We start from the raw sequence: 16,860 nt of genomic DNA on the forward strand, positions 1-16,860 counted from the left end.
AGGGGGATCAAGCATCATGATCCTACAGCATGATTAATACCAGTGGAGGAAGCACTGTTGCAAGCAATTGGAGAAGTCTGATCAATTCTCAGTTCTAGGGCATCTTTTTGGTTTTGCTTTTGCTGTTCTTTTTTATTCTTTTTAAATTTTTAATATTCTATAACTTTGTTATAAGTCACAAATAAAATTCAGGATATAGTAAGCAATAATTTTTCCCCAAAATTGTTAATTTAAAAATAGTTTGCTATTTTAAATCCAATGCAGATTCTTATTTTCAGTTTTATGCAATTCTAAATAAATAGCTGCCTGTGGATGCTTCAAGTAGCCATGGGAATGGAAAAAAAAAAACCTTACACTTTCTTAGCTGAGTAAATTCACTGTATTTTTATGGATGGATTCAGAACCTCAGATAATTTGCCAACAACAGCAGCAACCAGTAGAGGTCATTTGCCATATACATGTAAGTAATATCACAGTCCTGGGCATTTTGCTTCAATTTATGTAAACTCTAGACTAAATGTCAGTCAAATGTAAGAATATAGAATCCTGCTTTTGCTGCTGAACAGAAGTTAGTGGAAGTCTTTTGAGTCTTAGGACACTTTGTAGTTGCATTGTTGAAGGTCCTTGGGTATTTTATAGTATAGGAACAGGCTGCCATACAGTCCAGGGTGATCTCAAATTCATTACATAGACAAGATGACTTTGATTTTCTTATCGCCCTCTGTCCATCTCCTGAGTGAATGTCAGTGTTTTAGATGCATGCCACCATGCCTGTTTCCAGTGCTGGGGATAAAACCCAGGGATTCATGCAAACAGTCTACGATCTGAGCTACATCCTCAACCTCCATGTGTAGAAAAAAAATGTGAGGTATTGCCTTAATAAAAGAAGCCATGGACATTCTTTACCATTAAGTATGTATAGTGGGGCTCATTGTGTTTAGATTTCAAAGTTATTCAGTGCACATTGGTCATTTTAAAGATCTATTGTCTTAACTACTGTAGACTGGGTAGATCAAAATAATCCAGAAATATATTTCTCATGTGTTTGGAGTCAAGAAGAACAAGACCAATTCGTCAATGCAACAACTGGTGAGGACCTACTACCTGATCTTCAGATAGCTTTCCTCTCCTGTGTCCTAATATGGTGGAGAGAGGATGAGATAAAGATGGAAGACAGCAGAGGAAACAAGGGAAGAAGATATCTCCCCTTTTCATTTGGAAGGACAAAAGTAACAGATTTGTGGGCACCAGGGTCTGGGGCCATGTAGGGACAACAAACTAGCAGTGGTTAAAAGGGGAGTACGTAGATTATTTTAGTGTGGTCACATATTGGCATCAAAGACCTTGCTACTTCTCAAACTAAGGGGTCTTCTATATTTACACTTACATAGAAAGCAAGAGGTAAAATGAAGTCCTGGTCAGGGTGTGGCCCTGCCCATTGCTAGTTCTGCTCAAGTCCTTTCAGCACTGTGTGAAGTTTCCTTCTGGGAGGCAAATTCCTCCTCCAATTGGCACCAGGCCTTTTCTCCCCTCACAATGAACGTCTGAAGAAACTCTAATTTCTTGGGGTGCAATGTTTCAGCAGATAGCTACATCTTGTTGTGAGGAGTCTTAGTTAGAGTTCTTACTTCTGTGAAGAGACAATGTAACAACAGCAATTCTTGTAAAGGAAACAGATTTCATTGGGTGGCTCCCATTTCCAGAGGCTCAGAGCATTATCACTATGGTGCGACGTGGTGGTGTGCAGACAGACATTATGTTGGAAAAATAGCTGAGAGTTCTACATTGTACAGACAACAAGAAGAGCTCTCAAACTCTGGGAAATATCTTGAACATATATAAGACCTCAAAGCTTGTCTCCACAGTGGCACACTTCCTCCAAGGAGACCACACCTACTTTAACAGGGCTACTGTTCCTAATAGTGCCAATCCCTTTGGGACCATTTTCTTTTTTTTTTTAAATTTTTTTTGTTTATTCAAGTATTCAAAAACACTCTTTCCACTTCCTCCCCTCCTCCCAATACCCTCCCGCTCCCCCCACTCCCTCTCCTCCTCCCTCACCATTCCCAAGAGCAGTCAGGGTTTCCTGTCCTGTGGGGAATCCAAGTTCCTCCCCCCTCCCTCCAGGTCCAGGAAGGTGAGCATCCAAACAAGCCAAGATCCCAAAAAGCCAGTCCATGCAGACCAAACAAGACCCAGTCATTGTCAATGGCTTTTCAGTCTTCATTTGGACCTCGGGGGCTCAGTCAGCCCCCATGTCAGCCACTTTCAGAGAATCCGGTTTGATCAAATGCTCGTTCAGTCCCAGTCCAACTGGCCTTGGTGAGCTCTCATTCGATCAGTCCCCTTGTATCAGTGGGTGAATGCACCCTTCGGGGTCCTGACTTGCAGTGCTCCAATGTGGGTCTCCGTCTCTATCGCCATCCATCATCGGATGAAGGCCGCCTCTGATCCTGCCTTCCTTGCTCACGTTCTCCCTCCTTCTGCTTCTCATTTGGACCTAGGGAGTTAATTCCAGTGTTACAATATGTGTCTCTGTCTCTATCTCCATCCATCGCCATATGAAGGTTCTGTGGTGGCATGCAAAATATTCGTCAGTATGGTTATGGGCCAAGGCCAGATCAGGCACCCTCTCCTCTGCTGCCCAGAGTATGCTTACATCACAGGTAGTCCACCAGAGATGAGCAATCAGACACTGTTTATAGTCAAATGCAAGTCGTTATTCCAGATGACTGTGACTAAACTCAGGTATTTGGGACCTAAGCGTAACCCCAAGCATTTAGAGAACGATGCTTTTAAAGGCAAGAAAAAACAAACAACCAAACAACAACAACAACAAAAAACCCAAAAAACTAAAACCAAAACCAAAATACAAAAACAAAAAAACACATCCTGGTCTCTCTCTCCAGCTGTGTTGTGGTAGGCAGGGTGTTCGAAGATTTCACAAGCAAGCAGTTCTGTTAAGAAGTTGGGAAAATTTAGCTGGGGCATTTTGACCTCAGATTTCTAGAACTGAGTGGCGTAATTTTCCGCTGGATTCTCCATTAAGGAGATCAGATTCTCCTTAACCTTGAAATTTCCTCAGCAAGAATATAAGATGGAGGAACTTCTGCCCTGTCTTGTCCTGTCACACAAGAGGAGTCCAGAGGTGGATATCACTTGTTTCTCACTGAAAATGTACTTCACTACCTCAACTAGACTGGCTGGCTAGCACGCCCTAGCGATCCTCTGATCTCTGTTCCCAGCACTGGAATATAAGTGCCCCTGGGTCCTAAGGATGGAATGCAGGTCCACAGTAACAGTTACTGCACCAACTGTCTCCCCGGCACCATAGGTGATCTTTTCTACTGTCAAAAGTATGTTGCCAGGTATTTAATTTGGCTTCCATTCACTCAGGGCCAAACCTCAATGATTGCAGCAAACAGCTGTCAATTTATCAGCAAAGCTGATGTCAGAAATTACTTCCTTTGCATGCAAATGTTCCATGACTCTTTTTCTTTTATTCCTTTCTCCCATTGTATTCCAAGAATCTCTTTCAAAACTGCAAATCCTGATTGTCTGTTTGTTTGTAATTTCTCTATGGGGGAAATCACTGCTTGAAAAACTTATAATTTTACAGATCGTTGGGACCAATAAAGTCAAGTGAACAGTGGAATGAAAACGAGAGCAGGAGTGAGGAGATCATGATCCGCTTGGTCTATCCCATAGAGTACTAAAGGCTGACACCAAACTTCATGGCCTCTTCTGGGAGCCAAATCTCAGGACAGGGAAAGGGAAAAGACATGTGTTATCAGCTCTTATGCTCCATTTCCAGCGAGACTGCTCTCTCCCCCCAAAATTCTCACTCATGGAAGTTAAGTGATCTTTGAAGGAAACCGCTGTCCTGACCAACAAGTTGGGACTTATCTACTGAAACAGACACCGATAGCTGGGCATGAACCAAAAAGCTCTGGGAGGAAATACTTTAAAATATAGTGAAAGTAGCTTTCTGGTCATCCTTTGGTCCTCATGAAATCAGTAGCAGGCATGCCTTTCCCCTGCTTAATTGCAAGTAAAAGACCATGAAACCATGCTGTAGTTATGTCTAGCTGGAGAAGTTAGCAAGCTGATCATCACCATCGGGAAGGTACACAGTAGTTGCTAGATGGTAAACACTTGAGATGCCTTCAAGGAAGAAACAACAACTACTACCCATCAACACCTTGAGATTCTTTTCTCACCCTCTTTGTAGGCTGCTAGCATGGAGATGTGGACTCTTCCATGCTGACAGTTTATTTGCTCCTCTACAGCACTCTAGTTTGAGAATGAAGAGCCCTGTGGTCAGCAGTGGGAGTGGAAGAAACTCTAGTTGCAATGACATTCCAGTGACTCTTACTACGAATCAACATTAAGAGTGTGTCTTAGAACTCCTATCCCTTGATTTCTCATTGAAAGTCATGAGCAAGATTTCAGGTATTACATACCTATTGGGTATTCTGGCTTGGGTGCTGAGAGAGAAGGATTGGAAGTCTAAGGCCAACCTGGGCTATATAAGACTGTCTCCAAAATTCTAACAAAAGATTTAAAATTGTGTAAATGAATTCTCACATTATGACAATATGTTCACATTTCTAGGAAACACTAATTCTGTAAGGTGCTCCATGAGAAAGTAGTTATGCCCAAATCTGCAAAGTCCCTGCAAAAACTAATAAGGAACTGAGCCCTATATGAAAAAACAAAGAGCCTTTATTTTAATCAAGTTTGTCACATGTCCAACGTATTGGAATAACTGGAGAGCCCCGAGCTCCATTAGAATTGGATTTTTATAGTAGTAAAGGTGGGGGTGAGGTGTCTCTGAGGTTTAGGACCCCTGATTGACTGACATTTGTCTAGGGGTGTCCTGGTAAGGTGCACTGGCAGGTGATCCTATCTACAGTGGTTGGAAAGTTAGGCATTTCCTTTGAATGGTCTGTTCTTGGGTGGGGGTCAGGTAACTCAGCTTGTGGTTCCTCTTGCAGCTAGGCATTGCCTTAGGGTAAACTACTAAGACTCGGACATCTTATTAAATTTATTGGGGGATGAGTTCTACTCTTGCAGGTGATAATGGTTGGAAATAAATAACTTCCTTTGGTTGACCTGTTCATACTTAGTTTATCATGGTTGTCCCCAATATTTCCCCCTTCAGAAGCAGATGACAGGACCCAATCATGGGTCCTGCTTGCCCCTGGTTTTTAAGGAGGCATGGAACTACTTAAATTAATTGACAACTCTGGACCTAGTGTATTAACAGGCACTCTAGGTAGTTGTCCTTTCTCCCAGGGAGTTTTTTTCTTGTCTCAGCCTTTCAACCTATTTTGGGAAGGGGGTATGGGATGACATCTTCCTTTCTGCAACTACTTCAAGCTGACATCAAGGCATTGTTATCCAGGCCCAAACAGGTTGAAAGGCTAGCCAAAGTGTGGGGGGCATTTAGGCAATGGGGCGGGCATTTAGGCAATGGGGCACTCTTCAGACTTCGTTGATGGAACCAGGAGTGTTCCTATTAGTTGGACTGGTTCACATCAGCTTTCATGAAGTCCAAGGCTTGCCACCAGTTAAAGCAGGTTATAGTTAGCACCTGATGCTTAGATGCATCTGCCAGCTAAGTGGAAGCCCATTGAGATAAGTTTAAACTACAAAAGAAGTTAAAATTTATTTACTTAAAGAAAAACCCATTTTGTAGAAAAAGAGCAGACAACAGGTATCTGTGAACAGAAGAAATAGCCTCATACCTTTGGGTCTTAGCTAAAAACTAAACACCTTTAAGTTTACATTTAAATGGCAACCAGAATAGATCTAAAATCTTAAACTTGTGACCCACATAGTAAGTAATCATTGCTCTTTTAGCTTATTAGAACTACCATAGAGAGGAAAAGAAATTAGAAACATTTTTTATATTTAACCTGTATTTATATCTTAAGTCATTTTTTAGACCCTCAAGCTTATGACATTTTATATTTTCAGACCTTAAAACATTTTTTAATGCAATAACAAGCTGACTATAGCGCTTTGTGGAAGAATCTGAAAACCTTTGCTGCTAAACTGTTACTATCAATACTATCAGAGATCTCAGAAGAATAAATACAGTATATTTGATTACAGACCAAACAGTTTTTAAATCTATTAAAAATTACAGGGACATGAGTTCATATACAGTTAGTAACACCCAAGTCTCCACAGCATTGGAGGCAGAAATATCCAGAACAGCAGTCTTACTGTCTAAGCCAGGAGCATAAGGTGAACTTTTTTCTTTTTCTGTGGAAGAGGGACATGGAAAAGACTGACCTTATTTTGTCTAGGCAAAAGTGGTGAAATCAGTTCTCCAAGGCCTTGGTGTTTGTTCACAGTCTGTACCGGGTCCTGCCAGCCGGTGTTGCATTGGAGGTCATCTTGCCTGGTGGTCAGCGCCATCGTAATCCAGGTGGAGACCTCATGGTGTCTCATAATCTTCTTTGGAGACCTTGGGTTACTGCTAGAATCTCAGAATCTCTGCCCAATGTAATAAGCTTTTAAATTATTATTTTAAATGCCATATTCTGTAGATTTCTGAAGTATGAGGGCTGCCCAGGTATGTCTGATTAGAAAAACTTTGTTTTTTTATTACTTGCTTTATGTTTGACTTTGAAAACATATCCAGGAAACTAAATAAGGCATATTTTTGTAACTAATCATATCAGATGACTGACCAAACTTGTATTTTTTAATAGTCTATAATAAGTTAGCAGGTTTTACAAGACTAGAACTCCATACTCTGTAATGATTTTGAATTAAAACTAATAAAGAAATTGAATTAGTCATTCTGAGGGTAAACACACAACAAGTTTATATCTAGCTGTTAAGGCTGCCTCCTGCAAAGACAAGGAACAGGTCCCAAGATGAAATGGGAACAGGAGGCCATCTAAGAGCTAGCATTGCCCTAGGGCGATGAAGGGAACCAGTTGAGCAAGGTTTTGTCCAGCTTTTCTGTGAGTATCCTGTTTTCTATTATTAACAAGGCTATTGAATTTCTAATTACCCTGGAGTGATTGACATAGAAACAACTTTTTATTTTAGGAGAGGAGATCCAAACCTCTAAGTATCAATACAATAATCTATCAGTTTATCCAAATAGCTTAAACCCAATAAAGTTATCAAAGACAAAGAGGCTACAACTGCAGCTTTGTCTATGTTGTGAATCTTAATTTGAACATCTGACATGCAGGTGGTCCTGGACTGTCCCTGTACACCAACCTCCACGGTAGCAGCCCAGAACCTTAGAGCATGCATCCCGAGTGTCATTCGGTTGTCCATTCTGCAGGTATTCATTGTGATGCTAAGACATCCTGTCTCCTGCAGCTCTCAGTGTGATGGCAGGAGGACACACAATAGCTGATAGAAGGTAAATGCTAGATAGAGATAGAGGACAAACAGAGTTAACATCTTATATATACACACATTCATATCTAATACACTTCATTTGCCATGTGGCGGTAAGAGGAGCATATGGTTAAACTCCAGCATGCAGTTAGCAGGAACATTCAGGAGCCACTGTCAGACACACAAGCATACAAGCAGGATCACATCCCTGGAGCCATTGCCAGTGAATTGGCTAACAAGCTCAGCCAGGCTTCTATCTTGGTTTCCATTACCCCCTTTGCCCTGGACATGTAAGTGAACTGCCTCTTATGTCTCTGCCTAGTCCTTACAGAATTCTCTAGATTTAAAAATAGAAGGCCCAGCCCTGCTGTCAACTTTGATACAGTAGCTTTCTACTAAGTAAAGAGGAAAGCTTTATATTTGTTTCTCATAAGGGCAAAGACATTGTCTTCCCAAGTGCATGGCATATGGCAGAGCTGTGTACATATTGGTGTCGCACCTGCAGTGTAGAGATGGAAATATGAACATAAGACATGCTTGTCTACAATCACTTTATCACCTCTTATCCTCCACACAACTGAAGCTGTAAAAGTTCAACAGCAATGGAAGGTTTTGGTGTGGCCCATTTGCATTCAATATTTTAATACCAATGCGCCTTTAACTTTTATGTCTGAATCAACCAGATCAATGGGCAAACCCCCATGTATCTGCTTGGCCCTTGTTTGATGTTATGATTTGAATGCAAAACATTCCATCATAAGCTACGTGTTTGAACACTTGGTTCCCAACTGGTGGTGTTGTTTGAGACTGTTGTGGAACCTTCAGGAGATAGAGCTTCACTGGGGGACGTGGATTACTGACTGGGGGGAGGGTGAGCTTGGAGGCTCTATAGTCCTTACCCAGTTCCTGTTCATTCTCTGCCTCCTACCTCTGTATGCAATGTGACCACAGGTCTCCCTGTTCCTGCTGTCATGCATAATGGGCAAGATACCTTTCTAACTCTGCACAGAAATGAGCCATTTCTCCCTTACGTTGCTCTGGTATTTTGTCAGGAATAAAGTGAATGAAATAACCAGCACTGTTGTCATACACGGTTTATTTATTTTGTAGCAACAGTTGAACCACACACTAACACTGGTTATCATGAGGAAGCTAATCCCATCGCTTGTACAGCTAACAGGATTATTGTTGGTGTGAAAAGAAGTTGGAGTTACTTACTAAAGAAGTTCCCTTGCAAATCAAAGGTTATTGCATTGTCAGGGATGAGGTGATTTGAAGCATCATCCACTTCTACTTCAATATCACCTTGTTAATAATCCTTTTTGATGTTTATAACTCTGAACATCGAAAGAACTTTACTTAAATTTAAGCTATTGATAGAAGATATTAAAAATAAGTTCTAGGAAATCATGATGGTTCATAAAGCTATATAAATGATACGGAAATAGGGTAATAGGTAAATAATCACATTTAGTTTTTATTTGTGTGCGCACACATGTGCACCTGCATGTGCACAGGTTTGCAAATAGCACACAGAAGTCAGAGATTCACATAAGATGGTTTTCTCAACTATTTTTCACTTTTTAAAATTTTACCTATCTATCTATCTATCTATCTATCTATCTATCTATCTATCTATCTATCTATCTATCTATCATCTATCTACTTATGTGTATGTGTGTTCAGGTATATTTACCACAGCACATACGTGAAGTCAGAACCTTCAGTAGTCAGCTACCTCTTGTTAACTTTTAGTTTCTTGGGATTAAACTCATGCCTTCGAGGCTGAGTTCAAGGCTCTGTCCACTGAATCATCTCACCATCTCTATTCCTTATTTTTGGAGACAGAACCTGGAGCCCGCCAATCAAATATAGTTAGGCTATTGTCCAATGAGCTTCAAGGACCCTTTCACCACCTCCCCAGTGTTGTAATTACACATTTGCCCTCCTGTGCTTACCTTTTTATATAGGTTCAAGATATTGACCTCTGGTTCTCATGCTTCTATGTGGATCACTTTCCTGACTGCTCCATCTCCTGTCCCTAGGACTAGCAACCTTGAGAAGGAGAGTTAAGGGAGGAATCTAGAAACTTCATGGTCATTGGGTCCCACATACTCAGGAATGACTTGCTGGCTTTGTGTGTGTGTGTGTGTGTGTGTGTGTGTGTTGTTGTTGTTGTTGTTGTTGTTGTTGCTGTTGTCTAGGTTTCCGTGTTATTCTTCAAATGGCACCTCATGTAGGTGAAGGAATAAATTAAATCATTACGCTCAACCCTTTTGGGTAGTATGTAATTCCCATTAAGTTTATAGCTTCTTGTCACTGGGAACATAAAGGGACCTGTATTAAATGAAGATGGAGTTCTAGCTGGTGGATCTGCAACCATTACATCTGATAAGATTTGCATGGAAAATGACTTTAATGCAGATAAATTAACAACAGTCTACAATTTCCAATATTAGGACTTCTGCTTTTATTTTGTTTTCTCTTATGACGAGGAGGGTGACTGTCAGCTGAGCTCACAAAACTGAAGAAGGGAAAGCTGACCAGGTGGTCTATTACCATGCAAGATCCTGAATGCCAGAGGCTGGGCCAGGGATGTGTAGTACTGAGAAAATGTTAAATTCCCTGGGGAGATTTCTAATGTGAGAAACCCTGGAGTTGGCATGCATGTCATACCAACATGGTATGCATGTCAGATAGGTAGTCACCCTATCTGAACAATCAGGGGCGGGTGCTTCCTGGAAGTAAAGGATGGACGTGGGTGCCTGATTGTCCTAGTTTGATTCCATCAGCATAGATATTGTTGACCCACCTGTGAACACAAGCATAATACCCAGATAGCTGTCTACACATCCTTCAGAAGTTTGCGTCCCTATAAGTCTACTCCACACTACAAATGCCTGCAACAAATGACACCTAGCTCAGCAACCATGTGCCATCAGTTTATGTCTGTGGCTGGTGGCAGTGTCAGCTCATTCGTACTGGTCAGCAAACCAGAAGAGAGGACCACACAGCTCATCACCACTGGATGTGAAGATTCTACCGAATTAGTATCACTTTTACACTATCTGCAAGTTGAATCATTTTAACTTGTAACTGTTTCAGTTAAGATGTATCATTTACTGGAATTCTTGTATTCTTCCTTTTAAGGAGGCCAAAACCAGAAAAAAAAGCAGGATTCCATTGGGGGGGGAGTGTATGTGACAAAGTTTTCCCTGGGAGATGTAACAGAAGTCTGTTTGCTATAGACAGGCAACTGATGACAGACAAAAGTACAGATACCACCAGTTCAACTTGGTAAACTAGTGGGTTTTATTGGCATTACTTACAGGAGAATAGAGGAGGGGTTGTTTACAGGACCATAAATGATTCACAGACAGTGGCATCATCAAGACACAGCCCCATGGCTGACAGCTCACAGCGCTGGGAGGTTGCAGTCCACTGCATTGCACCAGCTGCAGGCCACTCAGCACATTGGAAAGTGTCCTCTCCAGGTTCCTCAGCTGGCCTACAGTTCTTCAGATGCTTGCCTGCCTTCTGCTGCCCTCCAGCCAGCTGCTCTGGTTTAGTTTCTTCTCTGAAGCTTGGCTCTGCTTTTCTGAGCATGAATTTGGGGTGTTATTGCTTACTCTGCAGGGAGGGACCTAGTGAACAGAGCTACTCTGACCAGCTCCAGGGACTTCCTGGAGCTATTTTGAGTTCCTTCCTATTTTAGGAGCTTCCTGCAGAATAGAATATTTTAATCCCAGAGGAAACTGTTACATAGCAGAGAAATATAACATGGATCAAACATCTCTTTCCACTATCCATAAAGCTACAACTACATTTCTACAGGACCCTCAGATAGGGAGAGGTCTTTTAGCATAAACTTATGACTGGCCTGTAAAATAACAGATATGTTTCTGTTCATTTACAATGACAAAGCACACATTTATCACGAATTAAAAGAAAGCTAGAATTCAGAGGAGAATCCAGTGTTTTGATTTTCCTTCCCTTTTATATCCCAAAATGCAATGCTTTACAATCCTCCTCAGTCACCAGGAGTGGCCAACATCTCACTTCAGCCAAACTTCTTCCTTTCCATTATCTGAGTGCCTGATGGAAATCCACTTTATCACACGCTGCAGAAGAGCAGTTGTGAACGCGCAAGCTGGAGTGCATTTATGCATATCAGCTTTAACTCTGTGGTTTGCATGCTAATCACCTCATGTCTTATTAAAGGTATCTTAGCAAATAAAAGACAATGCCTTTGTGAGTAGCTCAGAGCTTCCAGGATTTATTTTCCTTTAGTTTGCCCTCTTGGAGAGACGGGCCTTAGGATAGTATTTAGAGATGTTGGTTTTCAAATGTTTGCATGGGGTTAACAGGTATCAATAAGTCCCTGCTTTAGAATGCACAATATACTTTTAAACAGTGGTAATTTCACAAGTATGTTCTTTAGGGCGCTTTCTTTGTCTCTATCTATACCTGTCTCTCTCACCACCACCTTCTCTCTCTCTCTCTCTCTCTCTCTCTCTGCATCTCAAAATCTATTTTCTTAGTGTTTACTTTGGCCATTAGGAGGGAATCAGATCTGTATTGGTTCTGTAACTGTGACTGCACATTAGCAGGTAGACTCTATAGTTTACTGAAGCTGAGAGGGACAATCCTGACTCTGAAACACAGACCTCTGAGCGTTAGCTCACAGGCTGTCAATGGGACAGAGACAACTGTCTTGACATGTTCAGTGGGAACATTTGCACAGCATAAACACACTTACAGATACCAAATAGCCTGCTTTAAAAGGTTTAACTGCTGAGATTTCTTATGAATATTTTGTTTTTTCTTCCTTCCTTCCTTCCTTTTTCTCTCCCTCACTCCTTCTCCTTCTCTCTCTCTCTCTCTCTCTCTCTTTCTTTCAGGATGAGGTTTAAGCCTTTTTATTCCATCAGCAGAAAAGAAATATAAGTCTAAAATAATTAGTCATGCAGATGAAGGTTATGAGACATAACTCAAGTAGACTACTCAGGACTTGTGCTATGTTTTGTGCACATGTGTGAGTGTGTGTATATGTGTGTGCATGTGCACACATGCATGCACATGTTCGCATATAAAGCATATATGTGTGTGGTGTATGTGTACATATGTATGAAGCATATATGTGTGTGGTGTATGTGTACATATGTATTCAAATGAGTTTGTCTATGCAGACACACAGAGTCTGGATGAGATATTCATGTGTTTGCCTTTTTGTCATTCTGTGCCTTGGTCCTTTGAGACAGCCCCTCTTGCTGAACTCTAAGCTTTTGGGTTTGAGCTAGTTCCAGTAAGTCCCAGCAACACTACTCTCTCTTCCCCCTTTAGTGCTGGATTGCAGGTGGAATGCATCCATGCCAAACTCATCATATGGATCCTGGAATCCAAACTATGTTCTTCACACTTGTACAGAAAATATTTATTTTTAGTAAGATTTATTTTTAATTTTGAACTTAAAATATATTTATAACACTTCCTCCTTTTCTTTCCTCCCTCCAACCCATCACATGTACTACCTCATTTCTTTCTCAAATTTGTAACCTCTTTTTCTATAAATTGGCCATATATATTATATATTACATGCATATTATATAAAATATACATATTGTATACATTTTTTGTGGTTTTATAAGTGCGTGTGTGTTTGTATAAAACATATTCAGTAACCTGGATATAACTGATTTTAGGACTAAACATTTGATAGTGGATAACCAGTGACCTGTACTTCCTTTTCTAGGGTTGAAGCCTCAGGAACTCCCTCTTTCCTGATAACACATCTATGGGTGCTGTGCGTGTTTGCATCTCATTTATGAAGCCATGTGGTAGAGAGTTCATGGTTGTAGCTTTCCTGACCTTCATAGATGACTTAATCTTATAGGAAAGCTGCTGTTCCTCTAGCTCTTAGCAATCTTTCCTCTATCTCTTCCATAATGCTCTCTCCGCCTTGGGTGCTGGAGCTGCATTGTACATGTACCTGTTGGGACTGGGCAACTATCCCTGCACTTTGATCAGCTGTGTTTTTCTGTAATGGCTTCTCTATCTGTTTCAAGAAAAATTACCTGTGTGTGTAAAGATTCAGAATCTAGTTAGACATTATTCTGGCTTGTAGGATGAGGGAGGTCACTGTTCTTCTTGACCAACCGGCTAGCTTAGACCCAAAACAATCACACAGAAACCATGTTAATAGTCACTGCTTGGCCCATTAGCTCTAGCTTCTTATTGGCTAACTCTTACATATTATTTTAATTCATATCTTTTAATTGGTATATCATCTCAAGATTGTGGCTTACCAACAAAGCTTCATCAAGTCTATCTCAGGCGGCTCCATGGCTTCTCTCTTCTCTCTGCCTTCTTCCTCCCAGCATTCACTTTTGCTTCCCCACCTAGCTCTGTTCTATCCTATCATGGGCTCAAAGCAGTTCTTTATTCATTAACCAATAAAAGTAACACGTAGGCATAAGGACCTCCCACACCACTGGCTTAGTAAAATGGTGATTCCATGTTTTTTCTAAGATCCCTGACCACAGTAGTCCTGAGTAGTGGGTTACCCAGAAAGCATGCTTAACCACTAACTGTCTCTTCAGAACATGGGTTTTTTTTTCAAATAAGCACCAATCACAAATGAAGAGAAAAGTAAACTACATATGTAATTAAACTATGGTGGTTCCTTCCTGTAAAACCCACTGACTGCATAGCTAGGGAGTGTAAACTACTAAAACAAATATGAGTCTTGGGATCAGAGAATTGGAAGTCTTGCATCTGAAACTCAGTCTAATTTCTAACTACTGGGTGACTGATTTGAAGATTCATTTCCTCCTATTTTTTTCCTTCTGGCATTAGATTTTTTTTTATGGTGATGATGATGTTACAAGCTTAGTATAATAACTGGCCTCAAAAAACATTGACAAATATTTCAGTAAAGTCCATTTCCTTTAAGGAGGGGATTGTTAGTTATGTTATAGTACACAGTAAGTGCGGACAGGTTGGAAACTGGAACTTCATGCTAATGTTAACTTTTTAAATTTTTAGGTGTCATGTCTTACAATTTTCTTTATTCATAAAATGTAGCTAGACATGGATGGTATAGAGGGGAATATCCCAAAGACCAGGGATTACTATCCAGCATGTAGTTAGATATTATTCTGGCTTAGTAAAGTGGTGATTTTATGTTTTCATCTAAGGTCACTGACCACACTGGCCCTGAGTAGTGGGCTATGCAAAAAGCATGCTTAACCACTAACTGTCTCTTCAGAACTTAGGCTTCCCCCCACTCCCCAGGTAAACATCAATCACCAATGAACAGAAAAATAAACTAAAATATTTAATACTTAAGAAAAACTGTAAAGCCTGGGGTAGGGCTGTAACCCACATCAGAGTGATGTCAGAGACACTAGGATTTTGGTTGCTGTCCTTCCCCAAAGGTCTGATTGCATACTTCTATTGCCGTGTCTCGGTATTGTAGAGCTCACTGAGTTTCCCTCTCTCTTCAGACTTTTGTAGGAAATATGAATGCTGACAGTGTCGTGCACCACAAGCTGCTACACTCTGTGAGAACCCGCTTCATTCGCTTTGTGCCCTTGGAATGGAATCCAAGTGGAAGGATTGGCATGAGAGTGGAGGTCTATGGCTGCTCCTATAGTAAGTACTCACATGAGAGTGGAGGTCTATGGCTGCTCCTATAGTAAGTACTCACATGAGAGTGGAGGTCTATGGCTGCTCCTACAGTGAGTACTCACATGAGAGTGGAGGTCCATGGCTGCTCCTATAGTAAGTACTCACATGAGAGTGGAGGTCTATGGCTGCTCCAACAGTGAGTACTCACATGAGAGTGGAAGTCTATGGCTGCTCCTATAGTAAGTACTCAGATGAGAGTGGAGGTCTATGGATGCTCCTACAGTGAGTACTCACATGATAAAGTCACACAGCAGTGTGGGTAAATAATGCTGCCCGTGGAATTCCTGATTATTCATATGGATAATTGCAATTAGCGTGTGTGTGTGTGTGTGTGTGTGTGTGTGTGTAAATGTGTGTGGATTCAAAAGCAAGGCAGACAGAAATCTCTAATGTTCCTGAAGCACACAGTTCATCATTTGACCCCGTACTTTTCACTGATCTGAAGCTCCCAGCTGAGCCTATGCTGGCTGTCAGTGACCACAGAGGTCTTGTTCTCTCTGTTTCCTCTCTACTGGTATTCCTAGTATACACCCTCACATATTCCTAGTATGTACCCTCACATCAACTTAATTTGGGCTTTGGGAATGGAACTCAGATCTTCATGCTAGCAAAGCAAGCTCTTTAGAAGCATAGATTTTCCCCATTCTGTAGTTAACTCATTTTATTCTAGACTTTAAATAACGTGTGTGTGTGTGTGTGTGTGTGTGTGTGTGTGTGTACAGAAATGAAGGTAGTTATATACGGAAGGAGTCATGCATGAATGCTCTTATCCTAATTCTCTCCACAAGCATAACACTAATCATGTAAACTGTGTCGAAACTGTGTCGTTTTGATTTGATTGTCTTCATTTAAGTAGTGTCATTCACCTGATTATTTGATATATCAATATCCAATGATGAATAAGTAGTGAACATACTCAATCAATACTTTTTGAAATTGATTTTATTGAGCTATACATTTTTCTCTGCTCACCTCTCTTCCTCTCCCCTCCCCTTCTACCCTCTCGTATGGCCCAATGCTCCCAATTTACTCAGGATATCTTGTTTTTTTACTACTTTCCATGTAGATTCTATATATGTCTCTCTTAGGATATTCATTATTGTCTAGGTTCTTTGGGATTGTGATTTGTAGGCTGGTTTTCTTGGTTTTATGTCTAAATCCACTTATAAGTGGGTAAATATAATATTTGCCTTTCTGGGTCTGGGTTACTTCACTCAATATGATACTTTCTAGATCCATCCATTTGCCTGCAAATTTCAAAATGTTATTTTTTTCTGCTGTGTAGTACTCCATTGTGTAAACATACCACATTTTCCTTATCCATTCTTTGGTCCAGGGGCATTTAGGTTGTTTCCAGGTTCTGGCTATGACAAACAACACTGCTATGAACACATTTTGAGCACATTTTCTTGTGGTATGACTGAGCATCCTTTGGATATATACCCAAAAGTGGTAATGCTGGGTCTTGAGAAGGTTGTTTCCTAATTTTCTGAGAAAGTGTCATACTGATATCCAAAGGGGCTGTACCAGTTTGCACTCCCACCAGCAATGCATGAGTGTTCTCTTTACCCTACAACCTCTTCAACATAAGTTGCTATCAGTGTTTTTGATCTTGGCCATTCTTACAAATGTAAGATAGAATCTCAGAGTTGTTTGGATTTACATTTCTCTGGAAGGTAAGGATGTTGAACATTTCATTAAGTATCTTTCAGCTATTTTATATTTCTCTGTTGAGAGTTCTATGTTTATGTCTGTACTCCATTTTTATTGGATTATTTGTTTTTTTGATGACTAATA

General features: G+C 40.7%; 1 protein-coding gene across 1 annotated transcript in view; it reads left to right on the forward strand.

The window, feature by feature from the left end:
• The window catches only part of LOC148118756 (contactin-associated protein like 5-1-like), a 918,003-nt gene that overhangs the window by 370,540 nt on the left and 530,603 nt on the right, over positions 1–16,860 (forward strand). The window contains exon 4 of the mRNA XM_087899418.1: positions 14,880–15,027. Within this exon, the coding sequence (XP_087755544.1) occupies positions 14,880–15,027 (148 nt within the window). The remainder of the gene's footprint in view (positions 1–14,879; positions 15,028–16,860) is intronic.

This window comes from Myodes glareolus, chromosome 20 (genome assembly GCF_982192425.1).
Source record: "Myodes glareolus chromosome 20, mMyoGla1.1, whole genome shotgun sequence".
In the NCBI taxonomy this organism is placed as follows: Eukaryota; Metazoa; Chordata; class Mammalia; order Rodentia; family Cricetidae; genus Myodes; species Myodes glareolus.